At 36.7% G+C, this 26778-nt stretch overlaps 1 protein-coding gene across 6 annotated transcripts in view; it reads left to right on the forward strand.

Moving 5' to 3' along the window:
- The window catches only part of MACROD2 (mono-ADP ribosylhydrolase 2), a 2068485-nt gene that overhangs the window by 491447 nt on the left and 1550260 nt on the right, over nucleotides 1-26778 (forward strand). For all 6 annotated transcript variants that reach the window (XM_078371386.1, XM_078371387.1, XM_078371388.1 and 3 more), the window contains one exon: nucleotides 14994-15023. In XM_078371386.1, the coding sequence (XP_078227512.1) occupies nucleotides 14994-15023 (30 nt within the window). The remainder of the gene's footprint in view (nucleotides 1-14993; nucleotides 15024-26778) is intronic.

Raw genomic sequence — 26778 nt, forward strand, 5'->3', positions numbered from 1 at the left:
ATCTAGAGCGAGGCAGCTGTTTTCTGCTGAGGTAATTATTGAAGGGGCTGCCAGCTAAGGATTATCTGCTGTCGTTTGATGGTGTTCCTTTATAGGAAATGTTCTATTTCTCTCTGGCTGCTTTCAAGCTTTTTCTTGTTTAGTTTTCAGAAGTTTAATTATAGCATGGATTTTTTTTTTCGTCAAATTTATCTCATTTGGGGTTCACTTCATGAATCTGTTGGTGACCCCATCAGCTGTTCTTTCTTTCAATACTCTTTCAGGGCCTACTAGCTTTCTCCTCGACTTCTAGGATCTTCTGTTTTTGTCCGATGGTTTCTGAGGCTCTGTTCATTTTAGGAGACTCTGGGCTGTATTGAAATCTTTTATTTTAGTAGGTAGTAACTCTGTTAGGTTTAGAGCCTAAGTCCCAGCCTACTTTAGTGGGCAGTAGTTCCAAGGACAATTTAATTTTCCAAGATTTTTTGGTCTTACTTTGGTGGGCCTGGTGTATCTGGTGCAGGTGGGATTCCCTGTGGTCTATACTGTGATGCCTGAGGGGACAGAACACTTTTTTTTTAGGCTGGGCTTCTTTATGTTTCTAGATAGGGAAAAGAAAGTCTCGGGCCTGACTGGAAGAAGAGTTCTTCCAGGCCCAGCTGCTTGTCGTAGTGGAGATTCCCCTCCGCTGCTCCCTCACCAGCATCTCCGCTGCTCCCTCACCAGCATCTCCGCTGCTCCCTCACCAGCATCTCCCGCCTGCATGTGTCTTGGTGAAGGAGGGATTCTCAGGCCTGCTGGAAAAGAAATGACCCCTGAGGTCAGAAGCTTGTTGAGACAGGAAGCCCCTGTCTGTGGGAGATGGAAAGCCCTTCCTGGGCTGGGTGCTTGTGGTAAGATCCCTATTGCCAGTGCTCCCCGGCCATCAGCATCCCTTGGTGTGGGAGAGGAAAATCAGGCCCACAGATCCTCCTGGCAGGTGGCTGTTGAGGTCTGATGCCCCCTTGCTGGTGCTTGCCTATGTCTTTTGGTGGGAGAGGGGAGCCACAGGCTCTGTTGAGAAGGAGAGCATTTTTTCTGCTGGTTTATCAGCTTATCTTCAGTGACATGCCTGCTGAATCCCAGGGAGAACTGAACCTACCTGGGCTGCCTTCTGTTGCTACGTGGGATGTCAGGAAATGCTGCACATGGGTCACCTTCCTTCTTTCGGTGGGAGGTTGTAAGATTCCCTGAAACTGTGCTGTTCTCCAGTCCTGGGTTCTCTAATCAGTTCACCCTCCTTCTTGTACCTTTCAGAGTTTTACTTTGGTTGCCTCTTGCATTATCTCCAGGGTTTACAGTTTTATGTAGCAGGAGTGGGTGGGAGGAGGAACCAGAAATAATAAATTATGCTACCTTCACCAGACTTCAGCTTCATCTGAGAGGGCAAAATTTTGTAAAATAGAATATCCTAAACCCTTATCAACCTGTAAAAACTTTTTAAAAACATCTTCAATTCATGATTCTGATGTTTAACTATTTCATTTATGTATTATAAAAATAACAACATATACTTTATAGATCTATTTATTATAGTTATATCTTTTTTTTTTTTTTTTTTAGAGACAAGGTCTTGCCTTATCACCCAGGCCGGAGTTCAGTGGCACTGTCACAGCTCACTGTAACCTCAAACTCCTGGGCTCAAGCAATATTCTTGTCTCAGCCTCCTGAGTAGCTAGGACCAATAAGTGCATGCCATGATGCCCAGCAATTTATTTATTTTTGTGGAGACAGAGTCTCTCTATGTTTCACAGACTAGAACTTCTGGGCTCAAGCAGTCCTCCTGCCTCAGCCTCCAAAAGTGCTGGGATTATGCCACCACACCTGGCCTATAGTTATCTAATTTAATGTGACTATTTTACTTACCTGTTTATTTCCGGCAATCATTCCAGAACAGCCACAAATAGTGACTACTTAACAGACAGTTCTTAAATAATTAAATTATAATGTGTATTCTTTATAAACGGCATAGAAGTTTAGCTAACTTGCCCAAAATTATATAACTTATTGATGAAACTAAGGATTAATAGTAAATACTTTTTTTGGTAGACACCACATCTGTTGCATCTGAGATACCATATGCAAATTCTCTTATTACTTGTTGTTGCATCTATTTTATTTCTAGTCTTTGCATGTCTCATAGTGACATTAGAATTACAACTAGTTTTGGTAAGTATTATTTAGTTATCCTGAGAGATTTGTTAAATAATAATAATTTTATAAAGCCTCTGTAGTCAGTAATCAGCTTCTTACCGATGATAATACTTTTGTCTGAGATTAATATCAATGCTTTTCAATGCAGCAGAATAAAACTAATCTCCATTATAGAATCCACAGCTGGCCTGATGGAACTGTAATAACAAAAGTAATTGGTATTTTCTGATGTCCACAGGATGCAAATTATAATTTGTCTCCTGTGTACAGATAAAAAGTGTGTCTTGTATGGTAAATAATTAAACCTGATATTGATAAAGTTATATTTTTCCATGTCTTAAAGGAGATGACTATGTTATACTTACAGTTGATGTAAACATAATAATGTATTTATTGCAATCTTCAATAATGTAACTTTTATTTAAACGCAATTAAATAGAAGGCAATTAAAATTTGAAATTATTAGACTAGGAAAGAAAAATTATGGTTTTTTATTGCTATCTCAGGTTATGATGAAGATTCTCTATTTGATGGTCTTGAATTCAAGGATGAGGAGTGCTAATGATAGAAAACTTAGGACAAAAGAAAACATACATTTTACTTTCATTTTGTGAATTTTAATATAAGCATATAAAATATTTAGGTTAGCCAGTTTGCATTTATTTGGTGAGAGTCAAACTTTAATGTACTATTTATTATCGTTTTCATAATCTAAATTTAGCTCCCCTTTAAGCATTGATAATTAAGACATATATACCCTCATTAATAGCAATGTATGTTTAATTGTTCATATTACCTAAAGTCATACTGAGAATTTTTATCTTTTTAAATGTTGAATTTTGGCTAATGTTATCAGGATATTAAATATAATATTTCAAAGGAGTATTCTCATGGATAATTCCAGAATCTGTGACATCGAAATTACTGATTATAATAACGTTAATAAATAATATGGGAAAGGTATAGCAAAATACTTAAATTTTTACAATTTTAAGTTGTAAGATGTGGTAGCTTCGGTTAAAAAACCAGTTATACTGCCATTGACGTTGGTGTTAACTGCATACATTCCTTTTTGTGGGCATTGGATATCCATTGATTTTGAAAGAATTCGGGAGAAACAAAATACTTTCTTAAGAGATAGTCTGGCACACTGGAAAGAACGTTTGTTTGATGTTGGATGAAAGGGCTCAAGCATTGGATTGAATACTTACTTACCAGCCCATAACCTTGAGCAAGTAATTTAACCTCACGGTAGCCTCAGTTTCCTCATTTGTTATAGGAAAAGTAAAATTCCCAATTCACAAGATGGTTTGGAGGATTACAGATATTATAATGATCAACTCCTAAACATTGCCTGATAAATAATATATGCTTAGAAAATTGTCTTCAGTATCTATTTATATATTCCATTATTTGGTTATTAAGGGCATATTTCCCACCTTGATAAGCTTGCTGAAGTATGTGTCAGCTTGTCCACTGGCTAGGTGATTCAGAGCATAACTTTCTAATGGAAATGAATCACACAGGAGCTCATTTTATGATTTTCATACGTAAGTTGGATTTGTGCAAGGAGTTAGATCAAACTGCTTGATGACCCAAGCATTGTGTTAGGGTGATGCAGAGCCAGGTCAGCTTCCGCGTGAATCAGCACACTTTAGATGTGTAACAAGACTTTCGCAAACTGGAAGAAAAATATTGCTTTAAAATGATATGTCTGGATTGGAAAAAGAAGAAATGGGAACATATGTTCTACTGAATTTTCATTAATTTAGTGTAAGCAGAATCGGCACTACTAGAGAAAGTCTTCATATGCTACAGTAGTTTAAAAAAGAGAAATACAGAAACAGATATTATATGATTTCTACTTTAATCCTTATTCTGCCATGTTTTGTTTGTGGATTGAAGACTTGTCTTCTCTTCTGGGAGGTGCTTAAGAGTGTGAACTTTCTAGTAATATTACATGGCTTCAAATACTGGTGTCAACCTTTGATCTTGGACATGTTACTTAACCTCTCTGTGTCCCAATTTTTTAAGATATAAAGTGGAAATAAACAACAGTACCTACTTTATTGGATTCTTTCAGTTACTAAATTAGCTAGTAAATGCCTGGTATCTAACAAAAATTATAAATGCAAGCTATTTTTTTTAGTTAGGATTCAGGGTATTAATGTAAATGTGAGTAATTATCTGGCGATTACATTTAGCCATTGCATTACATTTCTCCTTAGCCTTCCACTACACTTGTACAAAAGCAATGGGTACCTAGTACAATGGCTGGCATACATGAAGTGTCTTAATGGTTGGTTTTAGATGAATGGAATCAGAAAGCTTAGAATTATCATGGGACTATGATATTTAGTTTTGAAGTTCTTATTGAGCTGAAGCATTCTTACATATCTTTGTGGGTTTTTGATAAATTTTCCACATCTTTATAGTAAGTTAATATCATTTCAAGTTTTTAAACCTTAAGCTTCTGAAGTATACTTTAAATTTCCAAGAAATTTAATTAGAAAGTAGTGGAAATTTTCTTACTCTAATCTTTTCTAGCTGAGTTTTTTATTTTCATTTAAGTTCAAGACCTGTTATGTTTTGTAACTAGTAAACATGAAAAGCAAGTGGTTAAAGAGACTTGCCATTAGTTGAGATAGTTTTAGTATTTTTACATTAAAAGCAGACCATTTAAAAATTTGTATATTTGAAATCTGTGAGAAATTGAAACTAAGTATCTGTTCAAGTATAGGTGAAAACTTTTCATTGATGTAGTTTACATTTAAATCAGAAGCAGCCCATTGAACTGGAATCTCATCTAACATACCAGAACATTTGAATCAGACTAATTATTTACAAACATAAAATAATACTGATGATTTAGGTATTCTCCAAGCTATACTTATGCATGTTACATTTCAGCTAATTTTGACTTATTTTAATATACATTTTAAAATAATGTTCTTAAACTCTTAAATTTAGAAAGTACATATGTTCTTTTACTCATAATACTGTGGAGAACTTTTTTGACTTTTAATTTTTGTGGCTACATAGTAGATGTGTGTGTGTGTGTGTGTGTGTGTGTGTGTGTGTGTGTATGAGGCACATGAGATTATTTAATACAGGCATGTAATGTGTAATAATCCCATCAGGGTAAATGGGGTATCCATTACCTCAAACATTTAGCCTTTGTGTTACAATCTACTTATACTCTTTTTTTAAATGTACAACTAAATTATTATTTACTATAGTCAACCTGTTGTGCTATCAAATGCTAGTTCTTACTCATCCTTTCTAACTACTGTTTTGACCCATTAACTATCCCCATTTCCTCTTCACCCCTTGAATACCCTTTCTAGCCTCTGATAACCACCCTTCTATTCTCCATCTCCATGAGTTCAATTATTTTAATTTTTAGCTCCCACAAATAAGTGAGAACATGCAAAATTTGTCTCTCTGTGGCTGGCTTATTTTATTTAACATAATGATCTCCAGTTCCATCCTTGTTGCAAATAACAGATTCTCGTTCTTTATTCTGATGGAATCGTACTACATTGTGTAGATGTACCATGTTTTCTTTTTCCATTCGTCTGTTGATGGGTGTTTAGGTTGCTTCCAAATCGTGGCTATTGTAAACAGTGCTGCAACAAACACAAGAGTGCAGATATCTCTTTCAAATGCTGGAATACTGAAATTTTCTTTCTTTTCTTTTTGAGACAGAGTCTCACCCTGTTGCCAGGTGCCAGGCTGGAGTGCAGTGGCACAATCTCGGCTCACTGCAACCTCCTCCTCCTGGGTTCAAGCAATTCTCCTGCCTCAGCCTCCCCAGTAGCTGGGACTACAGGCACACGCCGCCACACTCAGCTAATTTTTATATTTTTAGTAGAGACGGGGTTTCACCATGTTGGCCAGGATGGTCTCGATCTCTCTTTCTTTCTTTTTTTTTTTGAGACAGAGTTTTGCTGTTCAAGCAATTCTCTTGCCTCCCTCAGCCTCCTGAGTAGCTGGGACTGCAGGCATGCACCACCACACCCAGCTAATTTTTATATTTTTAGTAGAGACGGGGTTTCACCTTGTTGACAAGGATGGTCTCCATCTCTTGACCTGGTGATCTGCCCGCCTCGGCCTCCCAAAGTGCTGGGATTACAGGCCTGAGCCACCAAGCCCAGCAATTTCCTTTCTTTTGGTTACCTAGGAGTTGGATTGCTGGATCATATGGTAGCTCTATTTTTAGTTTTTCTGTGAAATCTCTAGACTGTTCCCCCAGTGGTTGTACAATTTACATTCCCACCAACAATGTACAAGGATGCCCTTTTTAGAGAACTTATTTTATAGAAGTCCCAATATGTGGATACATACACTCATACACAGACACACGCACACAAACACACAGATTTTTATTAGAACATTATCTCTAACAGCAAAACTGGAAACAACGTAAGTGCCCATCAGGAATGGGAGTAGTTTTACTCAAACTTTGGAATCTTATAGTGTGTTATATATTATTTCATTAGAGTCATGATATATTGATAAATGAGAAAATTATGTCACATGGCAATTTCATTTTTGTCATAACCTCAGAAGCATCAGCTATTTGCATATATGTATAAGAACAGGGAGAAATGTGTGGAAGGAAATGGTAACTAAGAGGAGCTGAGTTTGGAGTTTCACTCTGTTGCCCAAGCTGGAGTGCAATGGCGTGATCTTGGCTCACCACAACCTCTGCATCCTGGGTTCAAGCAATTCTCCTGCGTCAGCCTCCTGAGTAGCTGGGATTACAGGGATGCACAACCATGTCCAGCTAATTTTGTGTTTTTAGTAGAGACTAGGTTTCTCCATGTTGGTCAGGCTGGTGTCGAACTCCTGACCTCGGGTGATCCACCTGCCTTGGTCTCCCAAAGTGCTGGGATTACAGGTGTGAGCCACTGCACCCAGTCTTATACTACATTCTTTAACATGTTCAAATGAGTATCATTTATTTTATATTTTATTTATTTTAAATAGAATTTATTCTACTTACATATTTTATGTTTTTTATTAACAAAGTAAACAGTCTGCTACACTGATCATTCTTCAAATGGAAACATAAGAACAGGAGCCATCCTTTTAACACCTGGACTCAGAGTTAGCCTCTGAAGGAATGTGAGATTTAGGCTAGCCACCATTAGCGACCAGTCTGTCTAAAACATACCTGTTCAGTCAAGGTGCCAGCAGGAAACAGACGATGCTGTCAAATTACAATAGTTTAAGAGCTGGAGCCAGGTGTGGTGTAGGAGAACCTCAAGGAGTTTTTCATGGACCAGAAGCCACCAACAGCACTGCTGTTGCCACCCTAGGCCCAAAGAGACAAAGAGAGTGGGAGGATATCAGAACCCAGAAAGATAAAAAAGTCATGGTTGCAAAGAACCTTGATTAGAATGATGACATTCTTTCAAGGGATATAGCCCACTCACAGTAAGCCTACAGGAAGTGAACCGGGGAAGAAAATGTTGAATGCATTCTAATATCTCCCATCGTCTTCCAGGGCTCCCCACTGACGGAACCCATGTAAAGGCAGATGTTAAAGAGGGCCTTTTGCAGCACTTTGGGAGGCCGAGGCAGGTGGATCACGAGGTCAAGAGATCGAGACCATCCTGGTCAACAAAGTGAAACCCCGTCTCTACTAAAAATATAAAAATTAGCTGGGCATGGTGGCGCGCGCCTATAGTTCCAGCTACTCGGGAGGCTGAGGCAGGAGAATTGCCTGAACCCAAGAGGCGGAGGTTGTGGTGAGCCGAGATCACGCCATTGCACTCCAGCCTAGGTAACAAGAGCGAAACTTCATCTCAAAAAAAAAAAAAAAGAGAGGGCCTTTTGATGTTGAGTACCCATGTCAACAGCCTTGGGAAGAGAACAGGGGCACATATAGAGAATGGGTTTTGAGGAATAAACAGGAGCTATCTGACATAAAATAGCCAACATTTGTTTTTGAGTTTTTTTGAGACAGGGTTGCATTCTTGTCGCCCAGGCTGGAGTGCAGTGGTGTGATCTTGGCTCACTGCAACCTCCACTTCCTGGTTTCAAAGAATTCTTGTGCCTCAGCCTCCCAAGTAGCTGGGATTACAGGCATGCATCACCACACCCAGCTAATTTTTTTTTGTATTTTTAATAGAGATGGGGTTTCACTATGTTCGCCAGGCTGGTCTTGAACTCCTGACCTTAGGTGATCCATCTGCCTTGGCCTCCAAAGTGCTGGGATTACAGGCGTGAGACACTGTGCCTGGTCCCAACTTTTGTTTTTGAATTAAGTAATCAAAATAACCCAGAAGAGGAAAACATAGTTATAATATTCAAAATATTGGCATCCATTTACTTTATGGACTTACAGAATTATTTTTAATTGGCCTAAGCCCAAAGACAGAATTTTAAAAAAATCTGAAGATGGACTTGTTCCTCACCCTCTTCTGTGCTTAAGTCCTAAGTTCTTCCTTAAACTCTCATGAGGGCATAGCAGTGAACATCTCAGAGTAGGCACAGAAAACTATACTTCCCCAAGATGAACGTGGCCCCAGACCCACAAAGTGCCAGACTTTGGTCTTGGTCTGAAATAGTGGAGGTTTTCTGTTACATCCTAGCATGCTTGCAAGGAATGACACTGTAAATCAGGCCATGGAATGGGAAGCTGACATTTACTGACCCGTGGCATGTGCCAGGCTCCATGGTATACATTCATGTAAGTTACCACTTTTAGTCCTCTCAGCAAACCTGTACTTTGACCATAATTGTATCGTACCAAATTACCGTTTAAGAAACAGAAACTCCAGGAGTTTAATCTGGAGTTTAAGGAACTTTCTCAAGGTCAGTGATAGAGTCAGGAATTGGACCTAGATCTGCTTGGCTATATCCGGCACAGCCTCACTTGGCTGCAAAATTGGAAAGGAGTCATGATCTGTTATGGGAGGTCTCTCACCTGTCCCAGAAATATATGCCTTTCCCTTTCCCCTCTCTCTCATTCTCTTATCTTCCATTCATTCCCTTAGTTACATATTTAACAAATATTTGTTCAGTACCTGCTCTGTGCCAAGAATCATGCATTGTACCATTGATACCAATGAACGTGGCCTCTGCCTTCATGGATTTTACAGCTTAATAAGAATTCTCAGGGGAATCATCCTGTGCATTTTCACTAGCCCCAAGTCTTTTTCATTTGAGGTCATCTGCATCTCAGTCTTCCCATGTCTTTATTAAGGCTGAGAATTAATTTTTGTCTGATTTCTTTAAATAAAAGTATAGTATAAAATAAACAAAAAAAATCTCACTTGCTGTTTCACTATTTTAGAGAATTGAGGGTGCTATAATATTATAAGAAAAATGAAATACAGGTACTAGGTAAGATAATATTTCTGCTTTCTGGTTTTATTGAAACAAATCAGCCAGCTCCACAAAAAGTGTCAATATATGGGTACATGTTGAGGCTTATGTTTTAATCGGGCTAAAAGCATATCATATTCTCTTAAATAAGCACAACTTTCATTTCTTAAATTGAAAATTGGTTTGTATTTATTCAAAACCTTTCTTGTTAAAGACAAAACTGCTGTTCAAGTGTCTCATATAATTATAACCATAAAACTAATAAACATTTGAACTAATTTTTTCTCTATTTAGATATGCTTGTTCACTCTTTGGAAAGCCCCAGATTGGGTTACTCAAGTAATCCCATTTTTGTAACTGAGCCAGTATCATCATTATCAAAATTACAATTGATCTACAATTTAGTGTGATAAAGGCTGACTGGTGTGTAGCACATTCCGATTTCTCTCATTTTGCATTAGATACATTGCATAATGGACCTCTAGGAATTGCCTGCTAATGCTTTACTTCCCTCTTTAACAATTAAGTTAGGTGATCTTGGGTAGAGTAACATTCAATAGACTTCATGCATATTGTTTTCTATAAGCATCTTTGGATGTAGTTTTGGGGAGTGGGAGGGCTGGAATACACGCACAGAAACACATACACATATCTGTAATTTGTTAAGAGGGAGTTAATATTAAACATCTGAGTTGACACTATCTTATGGTGGGTTCTTCTGGATCTGATCCTGGACAAGCAGGTTAACAACATCTTTGACCCTCTTTAGCTTTTTACTTTTGTAAAATGAAGGGGTTGGATCAAATAAGCGGGGAGGTTGTTTCTTTGTTTGTTTTTAGCTTTTGGTGTTTTTTGTTTTTTTTTTTTCTTTTGCCCATGCTACAGTATTCCTAGAAGTCACTGAGTACCTAGTGAGGCAAACAAGAAGCAGCTCTAGCTCCTTGCTTGTACTTCAACAACCGTAATTCTGTTTTGTTTTATGTGTTAATCATCCCAATTAAGACTTCCAATTTCTGATGCCTTTTCACCTATTTATCAGTAGTAGGGGTCATTGTATTCTATTTTTGGCTTCATAGTGAGTGACAGCTTGTACACACAACGCAGATACTGAATAATCAATCTTTTGTACAATTTCCGTAATAACATGAACCGAGGTATTACGCATGCGTTTATGCCTGGTTTCTACATGGGAATCAGTTAAGCCTATTCTTAATTTTCTCTTTGTCAGCTTCAGAGCAGGAAATTACATTGTTGCCCCAAAACTCTGGAATTCTGTTGATTTTGTTTAAAAGGTGCAAATCTAGTAAAGCCTGGACAGTGGCCTCTTGCCAAACTGATAGCTGTCTTTGTCAGCGCAGATAGTATTTCCACAGCTGCCTGGTGAGATGGTTGCTTCCTGTATAAAGTGGTTCTAGAGTCATGCATGTGCTTGGGATTTTAATTTATCAGACTTTTTAGTACTTCCTACTTAGAGCTTCAAACTATAGGAACTATAACGTGTGCCATTCTGAAAGGTGGTATTTCAGCTTTTTTATCTTTGGGGATAACATGTTTGAATGAAACTGGTGTGTTAAGTAGAGCTCCTGGGGAAGTTTTTGCCCGGTCCTTTTGATATCCCATGTGCTCCATTGTAATAAGAAAGCAGAATAAATAAACTGAATTAGGTGGTCAGGATTCTCTGAGGATGAAAAGAAGTATAATTTCCTTTATAATGATGAAAAGCAAACAAGAATCCTGCACAAATCGTTTTAATCAATGTTTAAAGACTAGTTTCCCAGACTCTTGTGTGTTTAGCAGAGTCTTGGGTGTGGTGGAAATGGAGTGGAAAAATAAACAATTACTGTGTAGATAATAAAAATTACTGGGCAAAAAGAAAAAAAAAGTATTTGAAACACTATTTTTTTTTTTTGAGCTGGAGTCTTGCTGGGTTGCCCAGGCTGGAGCGCAGTGGCGCAATCTAGGCTCACTGCCCCCTCCGCCTCCCAGGTTCAAGTGATTCTCCTGCCTCAGCCTCCTGGCTCATGATCGATGTGAGTTACCTCTCCCAGCATTTTTTCGTTTGTATTTTGAGAAAAACATATATTAATGTGGTATTTACAACTGCCATGATCATTTTTCATTTGGGCTAATTATCCCAAGAAAGGGGTTCCTATATCATATTCATTTTTTTGTTTTAATACTTTAATAGTGAATATTTATGGCTATAGAAATTTGATACTAATTAAAAAATTTAAAACTAGATTCAAATGAAAGAAAAAGATTCTCATAAATTTTAAAAAGTAACCATTTCTTAGGATATTGGAAATTAATTCTCCATATTTGACACTATGAAATTAGCTTCAGATAACCCTTTTCTCCGTTTTGTGTTCATGTTGTTTTCACTTTATAAACAGTAAAACTCCATCTCCTTGCGTGAACTTATTTTAGGGGGAAGAAAAAGTACAATACACAAATTCATTATCTTGTAATAGCTCATTTTAGTTTTACATTGAATCAGTCTTTGAGACAATAACTGTAACTTGATTTTTCCTTCCTTCCACTCGTAATAAAGGACACATTTTATTTCAGGGAACTATGAATTAAAATAGTCTTGCTTCATAAGCATGCTCAGAGAAGAGGTTTTTAAATCTTGTTTTAGAAACAGTGGCATCATCTTCATGAACTTCAAGTTTTCCTCTTTCCTTTTCTTCTTTTCCTTTCTCTGTGAAACTCTAGGATAGGAAGCATGTCCAGAATTCCCTCTAGGAATAAATTTAGATAGGGACCTAAATATATTTTATGCATTCTTACTAAGCATTTCCAAACAAGCTTTAAGAATTTCTTAAGTAATCTTCGATTTTATAGAAAGAAAAATGGTCAAAGTTTGCTTTCTTCACACACTTCGGTAAACAAACACCTCTTGTATTAATGAAGAAATTGACTAAATCTACCAATTATCTCACTATTAGAAAACATGTCTTGAAAATTTATTAGATACAGGCCAAACCATTAAACTCAGACCTTGCCTTTAAGAAGCTTTCAATTAATTAGGATATACCTCAATTTATTGGATATAATGAAATAGAAACTAAATGATTATTAATTTTCGACACACAAAATCATTTCACTTCTGTAAAATGGAATAAGTAACATGAATCCAACTGACCAATGAATGTTGGATAACCAGTAATTGGAGTGCTTTGTGGAGGGAAAGTAGTACTAGAAATAATGAAGTTTCACCTTTACTTGCATATTTTTATATCATTTTTACTGAAGAAAATTGCCTTGATATTTTTGCTAATTCAAACTTTTTGTTATTTTTTAGAGAATAGAAATGTATAAAATAGACAAATTCGATGGATTCCTTGGAAAAATCATTATTGGATTTATAGTTATTGGAACTTCTTTGAATATGATTAAGCTGATTAAATCAAGATTAAATTAAGATTCTATTACATGGATGGTAATACATATGGAATTACCTTAAAAGTGATTGTGTGCTATGTAGAATGCCACAATTTTGTAAAATAGTTCTATAGTGAAGTTAAAATGTTACTGGATATGCTTATGTAAAATACATGAGCACACATTTGACATAAACTAACTTGATGATTGGCCAGAACAAGAATTCCAATTCCTACACCTACCCATCCACCCACATCTATTGGACAAGCGCCTGGTTAAACAGATGGGCCTTGGGCTGTGCTCTGAAAACAGGCAACCTCCACCTTTATTGAGCAAAACATTGGATGAAAATAGAGTATATTGTCTTACTGTGCTACTGAGCATGTTAATTTAAGTGAAGACCTCCTATTTATTATTGTTGTTGGTTGTTAAAAATACCTTTTTCCTTATGAATGAATATGTGAAAATTGGAGGACAACAGATGGAGTCCCAGGGAACTGGAGAACCTATAGATAGGGAGGTAGTTCTCAGTCAAATATAAAAATAAAAAATCAGCAGGAGTGTGAAATTTCATGTGGTTTTATAAATGCATGTAGCTAAGATTTTAGAAAATGTTTGGTTTAGCCGACAGACATGGGTTGATCATGATATTTCTCTTTTTAACTAAAGGGTATGAGACCAAGTAGAATTCTCAATGTCTGTCCTCAGGCCCCTTCAACAATTTACCACTTCAAAAACTACAAAGCTGGATTCAGGGCAGGACCTTAAGTTTTGGCTACCGTCTGTGTAAATACCACACACTTACAGACCTGAGTGATAGGGTGGTGGATGACTTTATGACATCAGAAGTGAGTTTTGTTTATGGTCCATTAATGACATTGCTTCTTCTTCTTCTGTTTTTTTGAGACGGAGTTTTGCTCTTGTTACCCAGGCTGGAGTGCAATGGTGTGATCTCGGCTCACCGCAGCCTCCGCCTCCTGGGTTCAGGCAATTCTCCTGCCTCAGCCTCCTGAGTAGCTGGGATTACGCACCACCATGCCCAGCTAATTTTTTTGTATTTTTGGTAGAGACGGGGTTTCACTATGTTGACCATGATGGTTTCAATCTCTTGACCTCGTGATCCACCCGCCTCGGCCTCCCAAAGTGCTGGGATTACAGGCTTGAGCCACCGCGCCCGGCCTGACATTGCTTCTTGGACCATGTTGTGATTGAGGGCAATTAGCAAGAGCAACAGTTAGACAGTCCCAGTGTTTACAAAGAAGTGGACCTTGGTTGCTACCTACTTTCTTTGTATTACTGCCGGGCTATTTTTTAGTGGCATGAAATAATTGCTGTGATACTTAAGAACTCTATGAATTAAAACTCAGTGTAGTGTATATTGAATTATCCTTTCTGGTTATTATATTAGGATAAATTAATGCGTAAGGTTGTTTAATACTTCAGCAGAAACCTGCAGTGGAACTTCCTGAATATTTGACCTTTTGAAAGAAATCCAAATGGAATTGTTTTATACTTATTTCGCTCCTATAAATGTGTGTGCTGGGTTAATGAATAAATAGGTAATAGCACAGCATTGTTTAACATTTCTTCCTTTCCTTAAAATAAAAAGGTTAATAGAAAAAGTAGCAAATTGTTATTATTTAGGAGTTATTTCTTACTGCGAAATGTTTTGTGATAGCTTTGTTCTATTGTATTTAACTTAATTTAAATTACCCTAATACTTTTTTGTTACCTTGTCCTTTGAAATCATTGAAATTGGCTAAATAATATTGTTCTATTCTACTTGATAAAATGGAGAACTCAGAAGATTAATTTAGATACAGAATTGAGAATAAGACAATCTCAATATGTGCTTAATTTTATTAGAAGGAAATATATTATAAAAATAGCCATTTGAAGAGAAAAAAGAAAGTGAAATATTTAAATTTTAATACTATCATAAAATAGTAATACAGGCTGTCTTTAAGTAAAAGTAAATATTTTGTGTTTCTGAATATATGTAGGACATATGATCATTATCAGCTTAATCTTGAACTACTCTGATATGCTATATTTCTTATACATATTATTTAATGTCTCTTGTGTTTTGTTTTAAACAGCAAATGCCAGTCTTCTTGGAGGAGGAGGTGGTAAGTACTGAACATCACTTAACATAAAATAAATTTTTATTACTATACCAACTACAAGATATTTAGGAAGTTCTGTGACACTTAAAAGAAAATTAATTTTGTTGTAGTCATCAACCACAAAAATGATAATCTTCCAAAAATGATTTATAATATAAATACCTTGTTTTGCTTAAATGGTATTTTAATTGATTTCAAGGTATATACAATAACTTTTCTTCTTGTCAGACTTTGTATTTCTACTTTTGGCTATGAGCTATGTGAACATACACATAATACATGTGTATACATAGTAATAGTTCAGAGTTACTTTTAGTGTGAATTCTAAAACATTTGGAGGCTGTGGTTTCTTTTTCCACTATAATGACTTTCTTTTGCTTTTCATGACTTCGTAGCCTGAGAGCTTAATATATCAGCCACTTACTTTGAAAAATAAAAAAGAAATTACTGTTGACACTTTGCTTTTTCTTTCTGCTCAGTTAGAGGAGAAAGAGAAGGAGATCAAAGTGAGATGAGGGAGACAGAGATTACTGTACTGGGAATTTTTTTGATACTAAAATCTTGTAACTATTTGTATTTTTATTTCTAGGTTAGAAAGATGAAAGCTTTCATAGTTCCAGTATATATTATATAGTAGGAGAGAAAAAAGTATACAATTAGAACAGAGTCCTTTTCATATAAGGCCGAGATGGACATCACTAGGTTTGTTTTCTCATTCCCGCTCACTCTGTTTCTTGCCTGCTCTCCTGATCCTTTTTCTTACACATAGTTGAAATAGGATTCTGCAGAGTCTTAGGCTTTCATCAGGAGGTTTTGTTGTAATTTTCATTTGGAAATTGAACATTTAACCTTTGTTTCTTTGTAAAAACAATTATTTTTTAAAAAAACAGAATCTTAGAAATAAGAAAAATAGAAAAATGTTTGAACTAGAAAGTGCTCTTCATATTCTCATATGTCAATCCATGTTCTGAACCAGAGTATCATGAAAAGAGTATAGAATTTGAAATTGGACTTACTGTGTGAAGACCATGAAAGTATTACTAAATATCCCCAAGCCTCAGTTACCTCATCTTTAAAGTAGAGGATAATATTAACTATCTAAAGTGTTTGTTGGGAGAATTAAACAAAGATATCTGCTAAGTAACGGAATAGTGGAAGATTCATGAATGTCTATTTCTTTTCTTTGTTCCTAAGTTGTTTTAGAAAACACAAATTTGTAGGATGTTTCATTGTACTGGTTATTGTATTTGGGGAAATTAGAAGGGAAAATTTTCCTTAGAAATTGAATTTCCAGTAATTTTTTTCTCTCTGTCTCTTATAATATGTGAAGAAAACATTCTTAAGATAAATTGTCCATAGTGCTGATTTTCTTTCAAGATATATTAGTATTTTAAGAAACCTCACAAAAACTGTTAATAGCATAGAAAAAGTTAAAATTGAGTCTTTGTAAACATAGTCATCAAGTAAAAACAAATTAGGTAGACGATTCAGTTATTACTTTTGAGTATTTCAAAAAATTGACTTTATTAGTTAAAATCACTTTAGCTGCTATAACAGAAAAAGTAAAAAACATTAAAATCCAAAATAACAGTAGTTTAAAGGTGTTAGAAATGTATTCCTGTCTCGTGTTAAAGTAGTCTAGATATAGGCTGGAATGATTGTATAGTGCTTCTGTGGTGTCGTCAGAGACTCAGCTCTCACTTTTCTGTTATTTCCTATTTCGTAGCTTCCATACTAAGATGACCTCAGGGTGCAGAATGGCTGCTGGAGCTCTAGCCATCATAAATATGGTACAGGTCAGAAGTAGGAAAGGCAAAACATTAAAAAATGTGGGCTCCCAAACTCGAGTCAGTTTTCTTTAAACAGATTTCCCTGGAAATATTTATTTCTGGGATGTAATCTTTTACGATATTTATTCCAAGCATGTAATCTTTTATTCCAAGAAGGAATGCACTCATCAGAAAGAAAAATTACTGTTGTGTTTACTAAGGAGGAAGGGGAGAGTGGAGACTGAAGAACACAATGTAATGTACCTGCCATGGTAGTTACCTTCTATATTGTCAAACTACATACTTGGTGTGTGTAGAATTGACTCTAGTCATTAGGTTCGTATTTTCCTATGATTCCTCTCTCCTCTCTGAGAAGATTTATGAATTTTTAGCAATGATAAGACATTCAGGAATAGTTCAACTCAGTTTTCTATTTAGCTAAAGTCTTTATTTTACTGTCTTCCTCTAGATGGTTGATTTTGCTCAATTTGTCACGATTTATAATTTTTGAATAATAAAACTAGCAACTCAGCGTCGTCCTAAAGATAAATTACAAGTATTTAAGATGGTTGTAATTTCTTTCATTAAAGTAGGCCATCGACAGGTTTAAATTTATTTATGCACTTCTGAAGATGTCAAGATTTCTCTAAAATACATGTCTGATTTTTGGAAAGCTGCATTTAAAAATTAAATTTAAGGAATATTTTTAGGCTTCTCTGAGCTTATTTTTGACCTTCTGATTCTATGATAAATCTTTTTAATCCTCTCAGTGACATTTGTAAAGTAACAGCTAGTAATCATCCAATAAGGAGCAAGTGAATCAATGTAATTCTCTTGGATTTAATCAACAATTCCTTTTTTCAACATGAATTAATATGCCTTCAAAGGTCCCTGAAAAGAATACTGTTTTAATTGACTAAACAATTTGATAAGAATATTTGACACCACATACAAAAATAATAATGGGACCTTAGTGCCATTCTTTAGGTCCTCAGGAGGGCTTCCCCCAAATTCTGTATAAGTAGTACTTGATTATGAAATGTAGACAAAATTATTGTATGCAAAACTGTCTTAGCCATACAACTTTAGCATTTTGTTGTTCTTTTCTGAGTGCTTACCACCAATAAGACAGTTCCCCTGAAAGACATAAAAAATGGTCACATGTCATCCTCTCAGTCCTGATTTTAAAGTGAGAGATTTACTTTACATTGATGTGAATTTTCATCTTTGAGCTAGAAATTAATCTTTCTATGAAAGTATTGCCACTGACCACAGTTCATTGTAATGAGCATAGGTGATTTGATTATTTTACTGAGTCATTTCAGTTAAAATTTGGTAAGTTTTACCAATTTATTTGGTAAAATTAATCATTTCTGTTTATATATTCTAGATAGGTTAAAGGCAGAGACAGATATGTACTAATTTCTTAAGTTAATATAGACTGGTCTATAGAGACCAAATTGTATGTTTCAGGAAGCATTTACAGGAATGTTAGAAATCTGTTAATTTTTTTAACAAACTTTCCATTATTATTACCAACAGTATCCTGTATATTATTTTACCTGTTCTTATTTTAATGGTTGAGAGAAATTTCTTCAGGGTTACAGGACTTATAGGGAAAAGTTGGAATGAGAAGACAGTGTTCTTGACTGCCACTCTAGGGCTCCTTGCCCTGGCACTGTGGTTTTTAATATGCCTCTGCTCTCCCTGTTTTCAGGTGGGTAACAAGTGGGTAACTCTGTTTATACCAAGAAAAGAGTAACAAGTGGGTAACTCTGTTTACACCAGGAAAAATAAATAAGAAGACAGGAAAACATACACTTAAGATATGGATGTTGCATTCCTTGGCTTATTTTCACAAGTCTCAAGATCTATTGATAGCTTGAAAGTCAATACAATGGCACTGTCTTACAGTACTCTTGGATTGCTGCCCAGATGCATAAACTTTTTTTGTGCATTTGAGATTCAGTCTTAGAAGACATTGCATTTTAGATTCATGCTCACCCATCTGTAGTAAGAATGTTGTACATGCACAAGGTCTTATGATGCTGATACTTTTGGAATATATAATAAAATATAAATCATTGTAGCCAGTCTTAAATAATATAAAGAAGTAGAATTAGAAAGAAAACTCAGAACTAAAGGACTAATGCCTCACTTCCTTTTGGGTCATTACTTAATAGACGAACAACATTTACAATCTCTTGCTTTAGATAATATCTTTTCTTTTTCATTGACATAATAGTTAACACAAAACCAGAACCTGCTGATAGAACCCGAGCAGGATATTGTTTATGGGATGTGCTTCCTCTTCCAGTCTGTCAAAGCACCTGAGGGATAATGCTAAACATTTAAAGTGATGGTTCCTGACAGAGTGGTGACTTACTGTGTTTTGTACACATAGCTTTATGACTGCCATTTGAATCATATATATATATATATATACACACACACAAAGATAAAATAAACATATACATTTGTATCAATACTGCAGTTTGATACCTTATTCCTGAGTTGATTCTCTGGCAGGTTAATAGATAAGTACTGTTATCTAATAAGCAGGTGCTATTATCTATGCAGTCAGCCCAGCTGCAGTGCATGCAAAGCCATTTGTCCAATGTGAGACAGAGGGCACATTATGAGCCTCCCCACCTCTGATGGCTTCCTGTTCTCCTTCTGCCCCTCAGAGTAGGCCCTAAGATGGACAAGTTTTAGTGCCTTGTGTTAGTAGCTGCTCCTCTAATCTCCTTCATTTCTTATTTGGACAGTTCTACTTGCAAAGAGGATTCATAATGCTTGTCTGTTAGTAATGTCCCTTCAAACAATGAAGTAGTGTGACGTGCCAAAATTCATGCTCGAAAAAGGGTAAAATTATAACTTGGGTGATAGGTGCACCAAAATCTCAGACTTCACCATTATGCAATTCATCCATGTAACCACAAAGCACTTGTACCCCAAAAGCTATTGCAATTTTTAAAAAAGGGAAAAAAAAGGAGTGAAATCACAAACCATGTGCTGTTATATAATGGTATTTGTGCATCTCCATACACCCGTCAGCTGTTTCTAAACATAGACACACATATGTGTACACACTCACTCAGCAAAGATGAATTGAGTTACTATTGTGTGTCAGCATTGATTATTGATTGGGCAATAAACACCACCTTTTCCCTGTGGCCAATCATGGTCACTGTTCAGCTGAATTGTTAGAGCAATTATAGTTGCCTACATTCTTTTGGATGTTGCAGGGATTCTGCTGGCATAGTCTTTTGAGTTAAAATGATGCTTTAGCATTAATCAAATGGGTATTGGATGCCTCCTTTAAAAGGTAGAAGAGATATCTTGAAAACAACTGTTTTCATAAAAGAGCTGAGTTGCTACCCAAAATTCCTAACACAAAGAGCAATGTGTTTGAAGGGCTTTTTGAATGTGTTTAAGAAGGAACGATTTCATAAATTTTGTCTTAAACATTTGCAAGCAGAGTGGAGCGCCCTCTCACCCTCCCTCCACATGCACACTGGTTTTCCCAGCACATTATTCCAGCACTCAACATCCCCCAGTGATTCTGTTTCACTCTTGTTAAACCTCCAGATGTGGCCAGGCTTCAGGCATGCTGGGAGGAATCTAGGATAGCAGTCAGCAGTGAGGGACTGAGGCAGTTCACAGAGGGTAGAGTGTCGGGGGTTGCTCCTCAGGAGAGTCAGTCAAGCATGGCCAGTAGTGAGTTCGCCAGCTGGCCTGTGCTCAGCAGGGGAGGGGCCCCAGCCATGGGGAACAGGAACAGCCTCTCAGTCGCGAGAGAGAGCAGCATGGCAAGAGAAACTCGGGGGCTCTGGCCTTTGTATTCTGGGAGGGAGCAGAGCGGCAGGAAAGGATGTGATGCTGACCCACAGAAAATAAGGTTTAAATCTTAACTGCCGCGGCCAGGCACAGTGGCTCATATTTATGATTTCAGCACTTTGGGAGGCCAGGATAGGAGGATTATTGGAGCCCTGGAGTTTGAGACTAGCTAGGGCAATATAATGACACCTCATCTCTACAAAAAAAAAAATAAACAGAATTAGCCCGGCGAAGCTGTGCGTATCTGTGGTCCCAGGTACTTGGAAGGCTGAAGAGGGAGGACTGCTTGAGCTCTGGAGGTTAAAGCTGAAGTGAGCCATAATCACAGCACTGCACTCCAGCCTGGACATCAGAGTGAGACCCTGTCTCTTAAAAAAAAAAAAAAAAAAAAAAGAGAATCTTGACTGCCATAGGTGGGATTGATCCTGGGCACTGTGGGTGGTTAAGCCTGCTACAGGAGGCTAAGAGGCCCAGATGTGAGGAGCAGGGAAGGGGCTTAGGGACCAGGAGCCAGGCCAGGTCTGACAACATTCAGTTACACACTGAGCCAACCTACCTTTACCCTCCCTTCTTCCTCCCTCCCCATCTTCCCTCTTCTCTCCCTCCTTTCCTTCTTTACTTTCCTCTTTCCTTTCTCTCTTTACCTCCTTCTTTCCTTCTTTTCTTTTTGTCTTTCTCAGTCAACAGCAATTGCTGATTACCTCTTGTATTCTAGCCTTGAAATCAATGTAGGTAAGATTCTTAGAACTAAGGGCAGCCAGAGGCATAAGCACTTATTTATACATCAATAACTTAAGAACTAAATAGGTTCTTCATGCAGGGAAGACGAAATGGAACAAAGGAAGTCAACAGCTTGTAGTGGTTAGGGAAGGCTTCCCAGAAGAGGTGACACTGGAGCAGTCTTGGGTGATGAGTAGTCGTTTTCAGGAAGCAGAAGGCCGCGATCTCTTCAGATGTATTTCCTACTCTTCGCTGTAGAGATCTTGCTCTGCCATCTCCTCACTGTTCTTATCCAGGCCTTGGTGAAGCAGTTTTCCTTGACAGTCCCGGCGTGCCACTTAAAATAGAGTGAAAAGTGTTAGGTCAGAACTGGAGAAAGGAACTCTGGTGCTGGTGATGTGGGTAGCAGACCTCCATCAGAGCAACCTGGGCAAAGTCTGGTGGTCATCGCCAGTGGAAGCTCCTCCCTGCTTTACTTTCTCTTCTGATTACCTCACCTGCTTTTCAGTCTAGGGACCATCTCTGCAGCTGCTGACTCCAGTTGGATTTCTAGTATGTGTTTTCTTCATTCCACATGAGCTTGTCTAGTTTTTGTTCTTAAAAGTTTAACTTAGCCCTGGTTGCTTTAATCTTGCCTGCTGTTTGTCATTAAGCCTTCCAGATGCTCTTGCTAGTGGAGAAAGGTGGGGTGGGGAGAGTTCGAAATCCAAGCCATGCATCTGCTTTGAACTCTCTTATTGTGATGGCAATTCCAAGGACATAGTTTGTTTATTACACCTCTAACTTTGGTTACTGTGATCCCTTCATTCTAAAGCTAAATTTCAAAGTTATTCATTATGTTTACTACACATGCTCCCACTTCTACGTGAAGCTCCTCACCAAAGATCCTTGTTGACAGGGCAATACTATGCAAATTAAATGTTCCTTCTCATTGTAGCCATACCTGAACCTAGAAGTGTATATTTCCCAATTAAGAAATAAACTTCCTGAGAGCCGGTAGTTTCATATTCATCTCTATTACCCTGGCTCATTCTATCACATATAGTAGTTGCTTTGAGTTATTACTATCTCTCATCCTGGATTCTCAACATGTTTATATAGTTCGGTTTTGACCAGTTTACTTTGGAAAGTTAATCTCTTTATCTTTAAGTGAATTCTAAATGAAAAACAAAAAAATCCAAACTTCAGAAATGCTTATTTCAGGCAACCTGAGGATTATATTCATATTTACACAGTAATTATTTATATCATTGTATTATCTTTTATTTTTAAAAAGTTCTTATAGCCAGGATCTCATAATTTTCTTTAAATACATTTTCTTTAAATGGGCAATAAAGAGAACAATATGTAATTGAGTATGTGGGAAATAAAATACAGATAATTTACATTCTGTAGATCACATGGAAAGAGGAAAAGCCTATTGTTTCATTCATGTTTTACCATATTGAGGGAATTTAACCAACTATATGATTCTCTTTGTGATAGTTGGATTTTAATTTATTAGTAATTTGTCTTTTACATACTAGAAGTAACTTATCGTTGACATCATTTATTACTAATACGTATGCTAGTGTTATCCTACAATGCATTTCTATTTTTTGTTTAGCTTCAGTAAGGTTTAACTAAAGGAAAATTGTGTTGATGCTCTTAACTGGATACTCTTTTAAGATCACTTGTTTTCATTTTGCTTTTGATTTTTAGGGTTTGTATTTTAAAAATTAGTTTTATAACTGGTATCTATTATTTATATGGATATGTTTCTTTCATAATTAACTTTTTAAAAAGTAGAGGTTTAGTCATTCTTCCAGAAAATCATGCTCAAGGTTACTAATTGAAGTTTTAAAGAAAAAAAAATAAGGGAAGCCCTCTTTTCAGATGTAGAAATACCTTGGTAAAAATTCTAGGCTCTTATAAGTTCTCTCACTGTGTTTGGCCAGCTAAAGTATACCTACCTGCTAGGAGGTTGAGATAATATCTACAAACAATACATTAAAGTTAGGAAGTACTCTAACAGGTGCCAGGATATGTCTAGATATCTTCCTAATTATATAGTAGCTACAGTATAATGCTTGTATAGCTTATCTACTTGTGTTAAAGGTAAAATATTGCTAAAACTATAAAAACGAGACTTTCATTGAGATCCTGATTTAAATATCTCTCATCCCCAAAGAGTCTCTCTGAAAGTGACTTGCTGGTACACAGTAGGAAACAAATTTCAAGCAAAATACTGCAGGTCAACCTGTTATGTTTTATGAAACCTGAAGGAGTCACTAGGTTATATTCCTTCAGTTTATGGCATAGAATTTTCATTTTTTCCCTAGATCTGATGTAGCTCCACAGTAATGCAGGGAGGGGCAATTTCTCTGGGAGTCACTTTTATAATCTTTTTAGTTTTGGCACTGTTAAGAATCCTCCTGTTCATTTACCCCTCAAACTGAAGATACTGTAGGGTTGAATGAATCTGGCCAGTTGCTGATGGCAAGAAGTTCAGGATCTCCAGGGTTCAGTCACAGGCACTGTGTGTCCCTCGGGTTACATGATCTCTTATTGCTGCAGCTCTGTCTTTGGCCAAAAGTCATTAATTTTTTTAATGAGTTAGGAAAAATTTATTTTGTGTACTAGTTTCCTCTTCTGAAATGATAGTTATAATGATACCTAACTATTTTACAGGCATGGAATAACTAATTGCCCGCTGTAAAATGTTTTTCAACTACAGAGTGTTAAATAAATGGTTATTACTCTAGTTGTCATTATTATCATCATTATAGTGTAAACCTGAAAGATGAAAGGTGCCAGATAATTGCAAGATATGGTGATGGTATATCCAAATAAAGGGGAATAACTTGAATTGTTGGATGACACAAATCCAGATATCTGTGTGTAGTAGAAGAGAGTTTCTTTTACAGGAAGATAATATAGATAGCTGTACTTTAATTAACCCCTCAAAAATCAGAGAGGATTTTACATATAAATATAGATAGAGGAGTATTCTAACAGTAGTTCATTTCATCTGTATGTATAGTGGTCATTGTAAAGAAGCTTTCTTTCAAATATTTAAATACCCAGAGTCAAAAATAATTATATACTAGAGTATGAGGAATTCCAGCTTCATGCAACATTACCAGTCTAGGAGAAGGTGAGCTTAACACAGTCCTCAGGAGAGGACATGTGATGAAGTTATCTCTTAAGGTATGTGAAAGGAAACCAGAAACAGTAGCATTTTTCTATTCAGACACATACTTGACACTGGGGAGGAACAAGGGATCCCACAGAATAGAGTTAATGGCCCACCTAATGTGTATGTCCAGCAGGCAGCCAGGCCTGGAAAAAGAAGCAGGGAAAGCAAAAGCTAGCAGAAGCTTAGAGTACACAAGGGAAGAGTACTGCTGCAACCTGGAAGGTGACAGAACAGACCAGGTATCCTCATGGGGGCACCTGACCTTGAGTTTCAATGACAGCAGGAGAGACCTAGCAATAGTCTGGAGCCCTCTGAGTATCCAGACCCTAGGTCTGAAAGGGTGACCCAAGTCAGACTGGCACAGAGAAGGTCTAGGCTGCTAGAGAACCTGAGTCTCCAAAATTGGCTTTGGGAGTGGAGCTGAATGGAACTTATGCATGGGGAGAATCGGTGGAGTTAGCCACGAACAACTGGGAGAGAGACACAGTCTCTCTAAGGAATGTACAATATTGGGACGTTGTCTAGGAGAAGACGAACAAGAAGTGATGTCTCAGGATCTGTAGTTAAGATACTCTCTCAGCTTTTGCCACATGGTTATTTCTAACCAACAAAAAGCTCTCAGAAATAGCTGTGAGGGGTACAAAGCCCTCACTAGGCTAAAAATCCACTAACCCTGCAACTTCCTGGAAGCTAAACACACCAAAGGCCTTGTGCTTACAAATGTGGTATGATGTTCACGCCTGCAGGGTCAGCTTTGCAGGACACAGAGCAAAAGGACCTTTACAAAGCTCCAGGTTTCATTTCTAATATGGTTGGAAAAAGCATAATTCACTAGTCAGATTTTGTTAAACAAGGAATAATTCAACATCTCCATGAGTACAAAAGCCCTGATCTGTCATTAGGTTATCTGTACTTAGCAATCTTCTAGCAGGCCCCTCCGCATGCTCTGGATGGTTGGGACTGCCCTCACCTTGCTGTGCATCTGTCGAAGTCAGTGACTTTTCAGAGGTAACTGTCTCTCTTTTCTCTCAGATTACAGATTCGACAATGATCTAGACTATGTCTATTTTGTTCACTTGCTGAATCCTCAGAATCTTGTAGAAAATTTGACATGTAATAGGCACTTGCCAACTAGCTGTTAAGCAGATGACTAAAGAAATGATGGTAATAAATAACCTTTTGGGGTGCTGCTCTGTGCCAGGCACTGTGTAAGAATGGCACATACATTATGTTAATTATCTCAACATTCTGAGTAGATAGGTAGTACTATTATTCTCATTTTACAGATGGAAGATCAAAAGCTCAGTGACGTTAGAGTGAATAAAATATTGGGCAGACCCAGTATTTTAACTAAGACTCTCCAACTCCAAATCCCCCTCTTTTAATCGTTATACTGTAAATTCACGAGTTCAAATTAACTTAGAATTAATTATGTGAGTAAGGAGTATATCCATGGATTTATGTGTCTCTAAACCCTCCTATTCTGATTTTTTTCCTGGGCAACAGATTTTATTCTCTGAATTTCCAACTCATCTTTATTTCTAATTATTATCCTATAGAAATAGCTTTACCCCTCTGAGTTATTTTTCTGGGAATAGAAGAATTAGTAGTGCTAAGCTAGGAATTTCTAGGCTTGTCTCTCCTTCTTTCTCAGTTTGAATATGCTATAGTATCTGTTCTTTAACCTTCATTCTGATAAAATAGTATTTTCAATAAATAGAATTTCTGAGGATTTCATTTTCTTAAATAACAAAAATAAACTATAAAGTTGAAGTCCTCTTTGAATTCTCAATTTCATTTTTCTTTTACGCAGACGATTATTCTCATTCATTTGATGTCCAACGTTTTATTTGTCATAGTTCTATATGCATATATATCTACAAATGACAGGCAGTATTGTTTTAAAACTTTGCGTAAATATATTATGGGCATTCTAAAGTTTGTTTTTATTTTATTTTAATATTTTGCTAAGCATTGTTTAAAAATGTATTCATATGGATATAGAAACCACTAATTATAAAATGATTAAGGATACTTTTGGTTTAATTGATAATGGCTTTATGCCTATAAAATTCAGTTCTATTTTTAAAAAGTAGCTTTTAGGAACATATGTACCAGTTATATGAGAATGTATCTTCATAGTCCTGGTACAGCAAGCGTTTCTGATGAAGATGATAAAAGTGGGAAAATTTGAAGTATGTACAGTATATGGTTTTGGAAGGCAGCAGCAGTACTAAGTCTCAACTCTCCC

The sequence above is a fragment of the Callithrix jacchus genome, chromosome 5, assembly GCF_049354715.1.
Source record: "Callithrix jacchus isolate 240 chromosome 5, calJac240_pri, whole genome shotgun sequence".
NCBI lineage: Eukaryota > Metazoa > Chordata > Mammalia > Primates > Cebidae > Callithrix > Callithrix jacchus.